The 11,670-nt window shown below is 46.4% G+C and overlaps 2 protein-coding genes across 2 annotated transcripts in view; one reads left to right on the top strand and one right to left on the bottom strand.

Moving 5' to 3' along the window:
• Window positions 1-392: 392 nt before the first annotated feature.
• Window positions 393-3,714, top strand: LOC311315807 (myosin regulatory light chain 2, ventricular/cardiac muscle isoform-like; the record flags this gene model as incomplete). The annotated part of the gene is made up of 6 exons (XM_084446505.1): window positions 393-473; window positions 961-1,036; window positions 1,184-1,288; window positions 1,892-1,970; window positions 2,091-2,139; window positions 3,604-3,714. The coding sequence occupies exons 1-6, from the start codon at window positions 438-440 to the stop codon at window positions 3,712-3,714; spliced, it is 456 nt and encodes a 151-aa protein (XP_084302631.1). The 5' UTR covers window positions 393-437.
• Window positions 3,715-4,736: 1,022 nt separating this feature from the next.
• LOC311315905 (collagen alpha-1(XXVI) chain-like) overlaps window positions 4,737-11,670 on the bottom strand; it is a gene marked incomplete at both ends in the record, with an annotated part of 16,886 nt that continues 9,952 nt past the window's right edge. The window contains 9 exons of the mRNA XM_084446625.1: window positions 4,737-4,767; window positions 5,812-5,908; window positions 6,057-6,141; window positions 6,223-6,258; window positions 6,376-6,420; window positions 8,363-8,425; window positions 8,585-8,637; window positions 10,958-11,086; window positions 11,561-11,670. The exon at window positions 11,561-11,670 is cut by the window's right edge and continues 17 nt beyond it. Coding sequence (XP_084302751.1) covers window positions 4,737-4,767; window positions 5,812-5,908; window positions 6,057-6,141; window positions 6,223-6,258; window positions 6,376-6,420; window positions 8,363-8,425; window positions 8,585-8,637; window positions 10,958-11,086; window positions 11,561-11,670 — 649 coding nt within the window. The remainder of the gene's footprint in view (window positions 4,768-5,811; window positions 5,909-6,056; window positions 6,142-6,222; window positions 6,259-6,375; window positions 6,421-8,362; window positions 8,426-8,584; window positions 8,638-10,957; window positions 11,087-11,560) is intronic.

Consider the following 11,670-nt stretch of genomic DNA (forward strand, 5'->3'; position numbering starts at 1 on the left):
TGAGTAAGGGTAGTGGTGTGATTACTAATGTCATATCAGGTTTACCTAACTTCCAGTCTCTGAATAGGATTTGCCATCCTTTCACCGTAAATAAGATCTAGGCCACATTTCATCTAACTTTTTTAACTTCCTGGTGACCAGTTTATAATGTTGAATACCCTGGACTGTACAACTCAGTTATTCTAAATCCTAATTGACTCTTTACTGTTCCTTGTTGTGTGTCATGTCCTAGTGGAGTTGTTTGATGTGTGGTTGAGTGAGGCTGGGTCCTGCCCCCTGCTGAGAGGGGTCTGTCCTTGGCTGCTGTTGTAGGTCAAACCGGGCCTGAGGAACCATTCTGTCGGACAGGTTTCGCCTTTTATGTGACATGGCTGATGTGATTTTAGGCACCAAAGAAGGCAAAGAAGAAGGAGGGAGCGAGCTCCAATGTGTTTAGCATGTTTGAACAGAGCCAGATTCAGGAGTTCAAAGAGGTGAGAGAGTGGTTAAGGGTGGAGATGACATGTTTGTACAAAATGGGTGTGCAAAAGACAGAAAGACAGTGTGTTGTATGTACGTGTGTAGGCTACAGTGTGTGCACTGTATGTGTGTGTGTGTGTGTGTGTGTGTGTGTGTGCGCAGGGCCGGCCCGAGGCATAGGCGAAATAGGCGGTCGCCTAGGGCGCCAAATGGCCAAGGGGCGCCTGGCCAAGGAGCACCAAAAAAAAAAAAAAAATTTATTTTAATTAATCGTAATCCCTACTGTCTCTATTACGCTTCGCAATGCGGTGCGGCGCCTCCGCCCAGCGCCGGGCGCCTCCCCCGTTAACAAATCGCGCAGCAGCACCCCCCCCCCCCCCCCCCGTCAACAAATCGCGCAGCAGCACCCCCCCCCTCGCCTAGAGCTGCTGAAATGCTAGGGCCGGCCCTGTGTGTGCGTGCATGTGTTGCCTCCCCTGCTGACCTGTATCTTACCTCCAGGCCTTCACCATCATGGACCAGAACAGAGATGGCGTCATCTGTAAGAATGACCTGAGAGATACCTTTGCTGCTCTCGGTAAGACCACGCATGTTGCATTAGTTGTATTATCAACAGTTGCATTATCAGCTATAAAACCAAAAGACATACAGTAATATAAGGTTCATGAACTAGTAATAAACTAACAATGGCAATGTACTAGGATGACAAGATATGATTTTTCAGGCCGTCTGAACGTGGGGAATGATGAGCTGGATGAGATGCTGAAAGAGTCCTCAGGACCCATCAACTTCACCGTGTTCCTCACCATGTTCGGGGAGAAGCTCAAAGGTCTGTCCGTCTCCTAATTCCCTCCTCCTGTTTACTTGAACACAACTATGGAGCGTTTAACTCAGTATGATCTTGATTAAGATTATGATGTGATTCATTTAAATATCATATTATAGAATACAGGGATAGCTAACATATAATGGCCTATCATGTAGGCAACATTTCTGTAAGTATGTGTATAGTCTGTTGATAGTCAAGTCTCTCCTATGAAGTATTTAGCCCATGTTTATTGCTCTGTAAATGTTCTTAGCCAATAGACAAACATTTTCCATGAGCTTGCTCGATCGTCTGGTTGAGAGGGGTCAGGGAAGAATTTTTACACCTCACTTTTCTGGCTCCTGGGTGAAACTGTTTTTTTGCTTCCCTCTGGAATATGTAGGGGTGAGACCTAAGCCCCCCACCCCCACCCACACCACCACCCCCACCCAATTGCTCTCTGTAAAGCGCATTGTGTTGGCTCTGTGTATGAAATGCGCTATACAAATAAAGTTTGATTTGATTTGATCGTCCTGACTCCTGACATCCCTCCTAACTAGCTTTGATGGAATGCAGGTGGGCTGATTTGAGTCAGGTCCGGAAATACATCCTTTTTTCACTTCTCAGGAACGGACCCAGAGGAGAGCATTCTCAACGCTTTCAAGATTTTTGACCCGGAAGGAAAAGGGATCCTGAAGGGAGAAGAGTAAGTATGGTTTTGAACTTGAATTTCTTTTTAGAGAGGAATGAATACAGTACTGAGATTTGATCAAAGTGTAAAATGAAGCAGCTTAACAGTTCTTGTCCTTCTTCTGCTATCCTCCAGGATGAAATACCACCTCACGTCCCAGGCAGACAAGTTCACAGAGGCTGAGGTGAGTCAGTACCATTAACTGTATGAATTCAGAGTTGTTTCTTGGCAATATTGATCCCTGGCTTTTGGTTGGACTGGGTGAGGTGGGATGAGGGTGAATAATCAAACCAAGGCATGCCAAGCCAATCTGAGGCCTACTGTGCTGGCCTACTGTGCTGCAAAGAGCAATCTGAAAATAAATTACCAGGACCTGCACAGTATGGTTCAGATCACACAATAGTGCTACAAGGCTAGCTGTGATCTGATTCGATTTGGCCCTCCAACTGGTACGTGTTCTCTATTTTCTCAGAGCAGTGTAAGTTTGTAATGGTGTCATTCCTGACCTAGATAGCCGATGGCTATGTACACAGTATAATCTCATTTTGTGCAAGAACAGATGTTTCTCCATAAACATCCACTGAGAGGGGGTTGAAAGCCGGTCTTGAATTCATTCGCAAGATCAAAGAGGGTAATTTAGTAACTTAATCCGTATTAAAGTTGTCACATATTCGCCATGAGACATATTGACTTACAGTGGGGCTAGAATAGTGTTTACAGTAACCTGGCGTCTTTTTTTTCCCCCCTCCCCCTTTCCTCCCTCTTACACACACATACACAGAGAGACGCACACACACAAAGCCCTAGACACATTTTATTCCGCAGATTTTGTGTTCTGCACATCAAAGCTCTGAGAAAAGAATTCCTATGAAACAACACCCCCAGACAAACAAACAGACTTCTGTTCCCATGGCAGCGAAGAGTAGTAATATGGCTGGCTTCCCATGGCTGTCTCTCACTGCCCCATAGAACCCCACTCCGTCTCACTGATGGCTCCTGTGATTGCAATCATCCATCTTACTGTCAAAGGGGGAAAAAAAGAGAAAAGCACACACACCAGCCTTCCCATTCCCACGTGTCTGCCAAGCAAGCCACCCTGCTGTTAACAGAACCAACACATGGATCATAGGCCCACTGGGAATTGATACGGCTGTGTATGTGTGTGTGTGTGCGTGTGTTTATCCGTGTGTGTGTGCGTGTCTTTGTGTGCGTGTCTTTGTGTGTGTGTGTGTCTGTCTGTCTGTCTCTGTGTGCACATTACACCGCATGATCAGTCATTGGAGTGTACACAGGAGAGATCTATAGACATGTCTGATCTTGCACATGATCAAAAGGACTGGAGCGTTTCCCCCTGTGGCCACGCATGCAGAGATCCTATCAACATGTCTCTGTTCACTGGATTGGAATAGAAAGAACGATGGGAACAGAGAGAAAGAGAGCGGGGGGCCATCGAGGGAAATCAGGCTTCATTGCAGCCATAAAGAAGTACAGATGAAGGGATGTACAGAGCAGGCTGGGAGGGATGACAACAAATGTGCTGTCATTCTCAGAATCTCTGTGCTAAGTTTACGGCGTCCTTTTCCAAAGGCTGACAGCGCCTTGTGGTGGTGGCACTGAGGATGACACAACTGTTTCCGTCCCTCTACAGGTGGACCAGATGCTAACGAACTTCCCCCTGGATGCTGCTGGTAACCTTGACTATAAGAACCTGTGTTATGTCATCACCCACGGAGAGGACAAGGAGGGCTCGGAGGAGTGACGGGGCCAGGAGGAACACACGGGGAGGGAGAGAGGGAGAGCTGAGAAGCTTCTGCTTGTAAATAGTATCCAGCCGCACAGTGAGGTTGTGGTATATTGTAGATGCAATTCGTTATGAAACAGTATGGAATTATACAAAGTGGGTGTTAATTAAATCTAATATCCTGTATTGTGTGTTTGTAACTTTTGTGTCTTTTCACTGACAATAAATAAAATGTCAGTGCTGCTGAAGAAAGTACAGTAACTCTCCATTCTAATAGTTTATAACTTAGTAGTTTATTATGCTTGTATCATGCGAGACCAAATCAAACCACAGTTGTTTTCTGCCCAAGCCTTAGTGATGGACAAGAATAGGACAAGAGAAATGGCTGCCAGCGGTTGGCACTGTTTAATTGAAGTTTAATTGAGCAATAGAGAGCACTTCCACTGAGCACAGCATGAAAAAGGAGAAAACAAGAATGCACAACACTTAATTTCACTGCACATACCATATTAAAAAAAGTAAAAATAAACATGCAGATGACACATCACACTATCACCACACAACCTGTAATTCCCTCCAGTCTGTATCACACATTGGGTTGGCCTCGATGGTAAAGTACTGCTTTAGGGCCACTTGGGAATAAACTCAGCAGAGAGAGGCAGTATATTTTCTGAGTACATTTCAGTGTGTCAGAGACCCGTTGTACAGTAATGACTCTCACAGGCAGCACTGATCACAGATACAGTCCTGCTGCTGCTACTGAAGTGAAACATACTCTGTCAATGTAGCCTAGCTAGCTCCCATTTGTAGTTAATTAATGGGGCCCTGGATGGGGTTAACATGGGGCCATCCTGAACCAGGAAATAAATGGGGAGAGTTTGTGGTGGAATATCTCAACAGTCTCAGACAGAAGCCTTGCTCAGTCCAGTTTTACTGACCTCACCTAAATACACCGAAAATAAATGCCAGCAATATGTCGTTTTGAGTTTTGGGGAGGTTTCGATGCGAGAATCCAGGACTACTTTCCACTAGTAAGACGACTAATCCTTGAACACAGCGTCTCCAAACTGCCTGGAACAGAGTCAGACACATCCACAATCTTCTGCTACACTCCCATTAAGTGCAAAATGAGCTGAATGTGGAAAATCTTGGAGCGTCTCTTTTAATGCCAAGCCAAGGCTTTCACCTGCTGTAGCCAGATCTTTGATACAGTATTTCAGATCTTTGATACAGTATCTATACCGGGCATCAAGGGGAGGAATCCACCTCTCATTGTGGAGCTGCATCTCTGGCGATGGTGAGCAGAGGGCCGACTGTATCAGACAGAGAGTTCAGCTGGGCTTTAACAAACCAAACTAAGAGACACATGAATAACATCGGACAGAATGCTCTTTGATACGCCAGCGGGTTGAACTGGGCCAAAACACCAGACGATTTTTCAAAAATGACTAACCAGACGCTATACATTTACATTTCACCCCAGTTATCTAAGGCAGTGCTGCTCGGCAGCTCCGTCATTTTGATCAATGCAGAGAAGAGAGAGTGGGGTGCCCACCTGACAGGAAGACATGAGGTTAACCACCATAAGGTTCCAAGACCGTGTCTTAAACCAGAGACTGTGGTCTGGTCTCAGCTGATGAAGTGAATTGAAGTGCTCAGCACCAAATATGAAGGTGTCAGTGTTAAGTAACTACAGTACTGTGCACTGCAGAGGGATCAGGGATATAGCCAAAAACAAGATGAATACATGTAAACGCATACAGCCAGCGCTGACTAAAGGGAGAACCATACAAGTGGAATTGTATAAATTGCACAACTAGTCATGTAAAATGCAAATTATGCTGCTTTTGACAGTTAGGATAACACTCTCTGCCAGTATGCATGAGTGTTATTCCTCCATCTCTCTCTCTCTCTCACGCACACACACACACACACACACACACACACACGCACACGCGCGCGCACACACACACACACACACACACACACACGCGCGCGCACACACACACACACACACACACACACGCACACACACACACATCTGACAGATACAAACACCTGGCTACAGCACTATTTTAATAGAGACCCCTTCTCTGTCTGGCTGTCACTTCTAACGGGCGCCGGATGGGCTGGAGTCGCTTGGTCTTGCTAGCAGGGAAGGGGAGCGGGTCCGGTAAGCCTCCCAGTCCAGAACCTGACTCCACTGGGCTCTCTGTAAACACACACGCGCACACACACACACACACACACAAACACACACACGCAAACACACACACACGGAAGGACAAAGAGAGACACTATAAGAGGTCTGTCTAATTAAACATTCGGAAACACTTGTTCCAGAACCTTTCTCCCATTACCGTGAATGCCGATCATGTGCTCCAGGATCAGAACCCTCTCGGCCAGGATCTTCAAGGCCTCTCTGAGCTGCTGTACTCCCTCACCCTGAGACACAGAGAGGAACATGCTTAGAAACACTTGTAGAACTATCAGCAAGCCAAGCCAAATCTACCTGCCTTTTCTTACCTCAGGCAAGCCCTCTCCTGCTTCTCCCTTCTGTCCAGGGGGTCCCTGTCAACACAACGACATGTCTATTATGTTTAATTTGAAACGGTTTCTTTTTGCTGGGAAATACGGTGTCAGGAAAGTAGGTAACTCAGTTATCAGTGCTATACTCACAGGCTGGCCAGGCTGGCCTTGCTCTCCTGTTAACCCTGGGAGGCCCTGGTAAAAGAACACACATTGAACATGGACATAGCAGGGCCCAGCATCCTCTCTATAATCAACAGCTCTCTGGCTACTGGTACCTGGTTCCAACCTGCTTCAAACATGCAGTGGTCCAACTCCAGAAAAAATGAATTTAGACCCCACCTTGCCTAGTAACTACAGACCAATTTCTAAGCTTTCATTCTTGTCAAAGGTTCTTGAAAATGTTATTCTCTGTCAACTGCTGCCCTACCTACACCAAAACAACATACTGGACATTTTTCAGTCAGGTTTGAGGGCCCACCATCTGTCTTTTTGAAAGTGTCCAATGACCTGCTCCTCTCTGGTGACCATGCCGTCCTGATTCTACTGGACCTCGGCGCAGCTTTTGACACAGCAGATCATGACAACCCCAGCACGGGGTTGGTATTGGTGGCACTGCCTTGACCTGGCTCACATTCTTATTCAGAAATAGAAGTGTCTCTGTTAACATAGTCAATTTATCCTCTCCTCCAGCTAGTCTCTCCTGCGGGGTACCACAGGGTTCTATCCTAGGCCCCATTATGTTCTCCATTTACACGCTTCCCCTTAAATTATTCAAAAGTACAACATTCCCTTCCATTGCTATGCAGATGACACAGCTTTATCTCCCCCTGAAACCCAACAGCCGAGCTTATCTCATCAGTATTCTGGACTGCCTTGAGGACATCAAGTGCTGGATGGCACAAAACGTCTTGCAGCTAAATGAAAGCGAGACAGAAGTTGTCCTATTCAGCCCCCCAGACTCCACCAAATTGATCTCCAACAGTCTAGGCAATTCGCCTCCGCCTTTAAGTTTGACAAGCAGGTCAATGCAGTAGATTTTTTTTTTTCCAACTCCGTAATAAATCAAGTCTTTCCTCTCATCCAAGGACCGCTTAGACTTCTGTAATTCCCTGTATACTGGGATTAGTCAGTCATCCCTGTCCCGCCTGCAGCTGGTCCAAAATACTGCTGCCAGGCTCCTAATGGGTACCTGGAAGAGAGACCATATTAACCTTGTTCTGGTCTCTCTCCTTTGGCTTCCAGTGCGATTCAGAATTGATTTTAAGGTTCTCATGTTTGTCTTTAAAGCGCAGAATGGGCAGGCCCCCCATTACATCTCAGTTCTCTTAACCCCCTATCCCACCTCCAGGCCCCTCATGTCAACTTGGGGCTCCTGTTTGTCCCACAGTCTAAACATAAGCTGAGGGGCGACCGCGCCTCCCCTGGACTGTGGAATAGCACCCCCCTCTCTATCAGAATTGCCCCCTCCATTGATTCCTTTAAGTCAAGGCTCAAAACATACTTTTATTCTCTAGTGTTTGGATCCCCCCCGGTGTGGTTTTAGAAGATTTTATTTTAAAATGTTATATGTGCCTATGTCTATATGCTCTCATTTTGTACATACTGCTTTGACTTGCACAGCACTTTGGTCAACGTGAGTTCTTTTTAAATGTCTGTTGATTTGATTTGAAGTCAGGACACACACACACACACACACACACACACACACACACACACACACGTACATATGTCTGTGCATAAGAAATCTGTTCTGACAGTGGAGTCTGTGAAGGAAATGATGACAGCTGAGGGTGCCTGATCGGTGTGGCAGGGCTGAGGTTCTGGTCTGAGGCACAGATGAGCCAGATAGAGAGAAGACCTGGCATAATCTGATGGGGTCACGAGGCCTGCTCAGAATATGTCAGAGAGATATGTTAGTTGGTTTTTAGTATTAGCAGAGTCTCTGAAGAGAGCTGTCTGGTTTAAACTTTGAGTGTGTTTCAGTTACGCTGATTATGCTGGCTTGCATGAAACAAAGTACTGTATGTTGACATAATCGAAACAAATATATTTAGCAGCTCAAAGATGAGTAATACTGTAATAATGTGATTAGTTAATAGTTGTTGGTGAATTAACTGAGGAAAGCGGGCCTCACCCTCTCTCCTTTGTCTCCTTTAGGCCCCAAATCCCCAGGCTTTCCTTGGACGCCACCCTCTGCCTGCAACAGATACACAGGGAACAATGTTTGGTGGGCCTCACCTGTTGCCTGCTTATTTCTGTTTTGTTAATAATCATGTAATGCACTCTGTAGATTACAGTTGTGTCTGGCAGGAAAGCCATGCAAGGGTCAAACAGCAAGACAGGCGCTGGAACTCACGCTGTGTCCTGGAATACCAGGAAACCCAGGTTGTCCGACTGGCCCTGGAGGACCTGTGATGTTACAGAAACATACAGATCAATCTGGAAAGCGGTTCTCTATGATTTGAGTGCTGTTAGGTTTTGATATTGAATTCTATTTTTAGCAAGACGGAGGCTATGATATTAAACCAGTTACTTGCCACCAGCTGGACAGAGATGTACGGTATCTTACCTGGTGGGCCAGCTGGGCCCGATGGACCGGGGGGGCCTAGAATGATGCCATGTTCAGGCAGAGTTGGAGGAAGAGGGATCTCTTCAGGTCAGGAGAAAACACAAACAACCATTTCAGTAAGCAGTTGTGACGTGTTGCATTGGAATAACTCAACTAAAAGAACAGAACACAATAGAATTATTTGACATGCTGTCTAGAAGTGCTGAAACATAATTGTATTTTATCTCTGTCTGTCTCTCTCTTGCTTGCTCTCTCTCTCTTTCTCTCTCTCTCTCTCTCTCTCTCTCTCTCTCCTTCTCCTCTCCCTCTCAGTCCTTTCCTATTCGCATCTCCCTCTCTTTTGTTCTCTTCCTCAGTCATTATACTGAACAACCCCATGTTACCACTGAAAGGAACCGTGACAAAATTTCCCAGCGCTTATTAAGGAGGAAAACCAAGCAAGTCTAAAAGAAACATGCACTATAGCAATCAATAGACTGGGTGAATAAGAGACTTTCTACGTCATCTGTGCCCAAGCTTTACGGTGCACAGGTAGGTGAAAGTCACCTTAAACAAAGACTGAGGGTCAGATTTTTTCTGGATGATCCTAGATCTGGGGGTTAAGGCAACCCACCTACAGTACCTTGGACATAGGTCAAACACTAGGTCAGGGGTCAGGCTAGTGTCTATATAGTGTATGTTGGGATTAATTCTGGTGTGTGAATGAGACCGAACATCTGAAGAAGCATCTTTGTGTGTGTGTGTGTGTGTGTGTGTTTCATGTTTGTGTGTTTTGTTTGTGAAATTGTCTGTATTGGAAGGGGGAGGGGATTCATCCCTTACCTTCAGGTCCTTACCTTGAGCCTAGCTTGAGCTAGTTCAGTCTAGCTGAGGCAACCAATTTCTGCCACTCCTGTGTTTCCCCCCTCCCCTCCTCCCCTCTCCCTTCCTCTCCTGTCCCCCTCCCTGCACCGGCTCTGAGTGGCATAGTCTGGCCTCCTCTCCTCATGTGGGCCTGTACCTTGGCTCTGGGCCGCCTCTCCGTTTCCAAAAGCAGACTGTTGTGCTGACAGCTTACAAATTAGACCTGATATACAGCCAGCTGGATCCAACAGCTAACATCGCCCCAGCAGACCCGCAGCTTCATCGCCCCAGACCCACAGAGCCAAATCCACACACAGAAAGGGCGTACTGAGCCAGTTGCCTCAACATATGCCTCTGACCCTGACATGAGTGGAGGTCTACCGCCCCCCTGTGGTGAAATGAGAATCCTGGACCTGCGAGTCATGTCTGGGCCAATATACAGTACAGCCAGGCACCCAAGGGTGCATCTTAACAGTCTGGAGTTGTTCCCTTCAACCCATGTCTTTCCCTTCATATGCATGGCTGTGGGATGCCTTGTAATGGCTGTGAAAGAGCTTGTAAATGGTGACTTCTGGCTATGGCTGAACACCAGGAAACAATCAACTTAATCTAGCCCAGCATTTCCTGCAGTGCTACAGTACAAAGTAACCCAATGCCTTCTCAACTGCTAATGTAAATCCTTTTGTAAAGGTTAAAGCAAACATGGGACTGGGACTGGGATGGTAATGATGGTGGACATGGTTGACCTGGTGAAACAGGCTGAGTCATCCCTATAACAGAGCAAACAGACCTGTGGTTCTGGCATCATTAGAAACCATCAGAATACATGAAAGAATAACCCATGTTTGGGTCAGATGCCATAGCACTGAACGCATGAGTGGGGGTTTTGGACCTTTGTTCTACCTTTCTATTAAGCGCTCATGGGACTCATTTCTATTTAGTCTAGAAAGAGGTACCGTAAGTGATATTTATTCAGTTTGGATAATCTCATGTCCTCTAGTGCCAGCTCAGGTTAATGGTTAGCATATCTCAACAAGATTGACCTCAGAACCAACTGAGGACTTCACAGAAACCCATCTTCAATTATGTGTTTTAACTTTTACAACAAAACATACTGTACTCTTTTTTGGGAGTCTCACAGATCTTATTTTTGGCATTTTTCGTGAATCCCATTCATTATTCCCATAGGGGTTTTGGACTCGGAACATAATGCCGGCGATGCTAACTTTTTAGCCTACAAAATTACGACAGCACCTCATCACTCTATGTCTGTGATGCTAGCCGAGGGGTATGGTCTGGATGAATAGGGGCCCTCACCCTGCTCTTCTAGCTGAAACATATCTCCCCTCAGCGGGATAGAGGAGGATAGGGGTCCGGGGGGTCCTGGTGGTCCGGGGGGGCCTTGAAGTCCCGCCTCTCCTGGAAACCCTCTCGCTCCCTTTGGACCTGCAGATCAAAGAGGACATCAAAAATAGCCCCTCCTATTATTGATGGTGTATCCTGTAACGGTGTGATAGTGTGTTATTAGCTTCATGTCAGTGGTTGGAACTAGCAGGATCTCTCACCTGTGGGTCCGGGCTGTCCTGGGGTACCTGCCTCTCCTACTGGGCCTGTAAGTCCAGGCAACCCAGGGATTCCTGGTGGTCCAACTGGTCCTAGAGGGCCCCTGCCCCCTGTTTCTCCAAAAACACAGGCCCAAACACAGGTTCATCATCAGGTGCCATCATGCATCAGAGGTGCTCTCCTCATAGGTAATACATGTGATGTGACATATGACATGTCAATTAATCAATCCACTGAAGAGAAATTCTATTAACTTGTTCTTTTCCTACTTTTTATTTCCTTAAACCTGTTTCTTGACACCTTGGAGTGAGTGCACTTAATGAGTACACAGTTTGATGTGATTTGAGTAAGGTTTACCTGGCTGCAAGTACGAAGGGGGGCCTATAGGGGTGGGTTGGGCTGTGTCCACCTCGTTGTCTGTGGATCCCACAGGTAAACGGTTGACTGGTGGAGGTGAAGAACTTTCC

The sequence above is a fragment of the Borostomias antarcticus genome, assembly GCF_949987555.1.
Source record: "Borostomias antarcticus genome assembly, chromosome: 1".
In the NCBI taxonomy this organism is placed as follows: Eukaryota; Metazoa; Chordata; class Actinopteri; order Stomiiformes; family Stomiidae; genus Borostomias; species Borostomias antarcticus.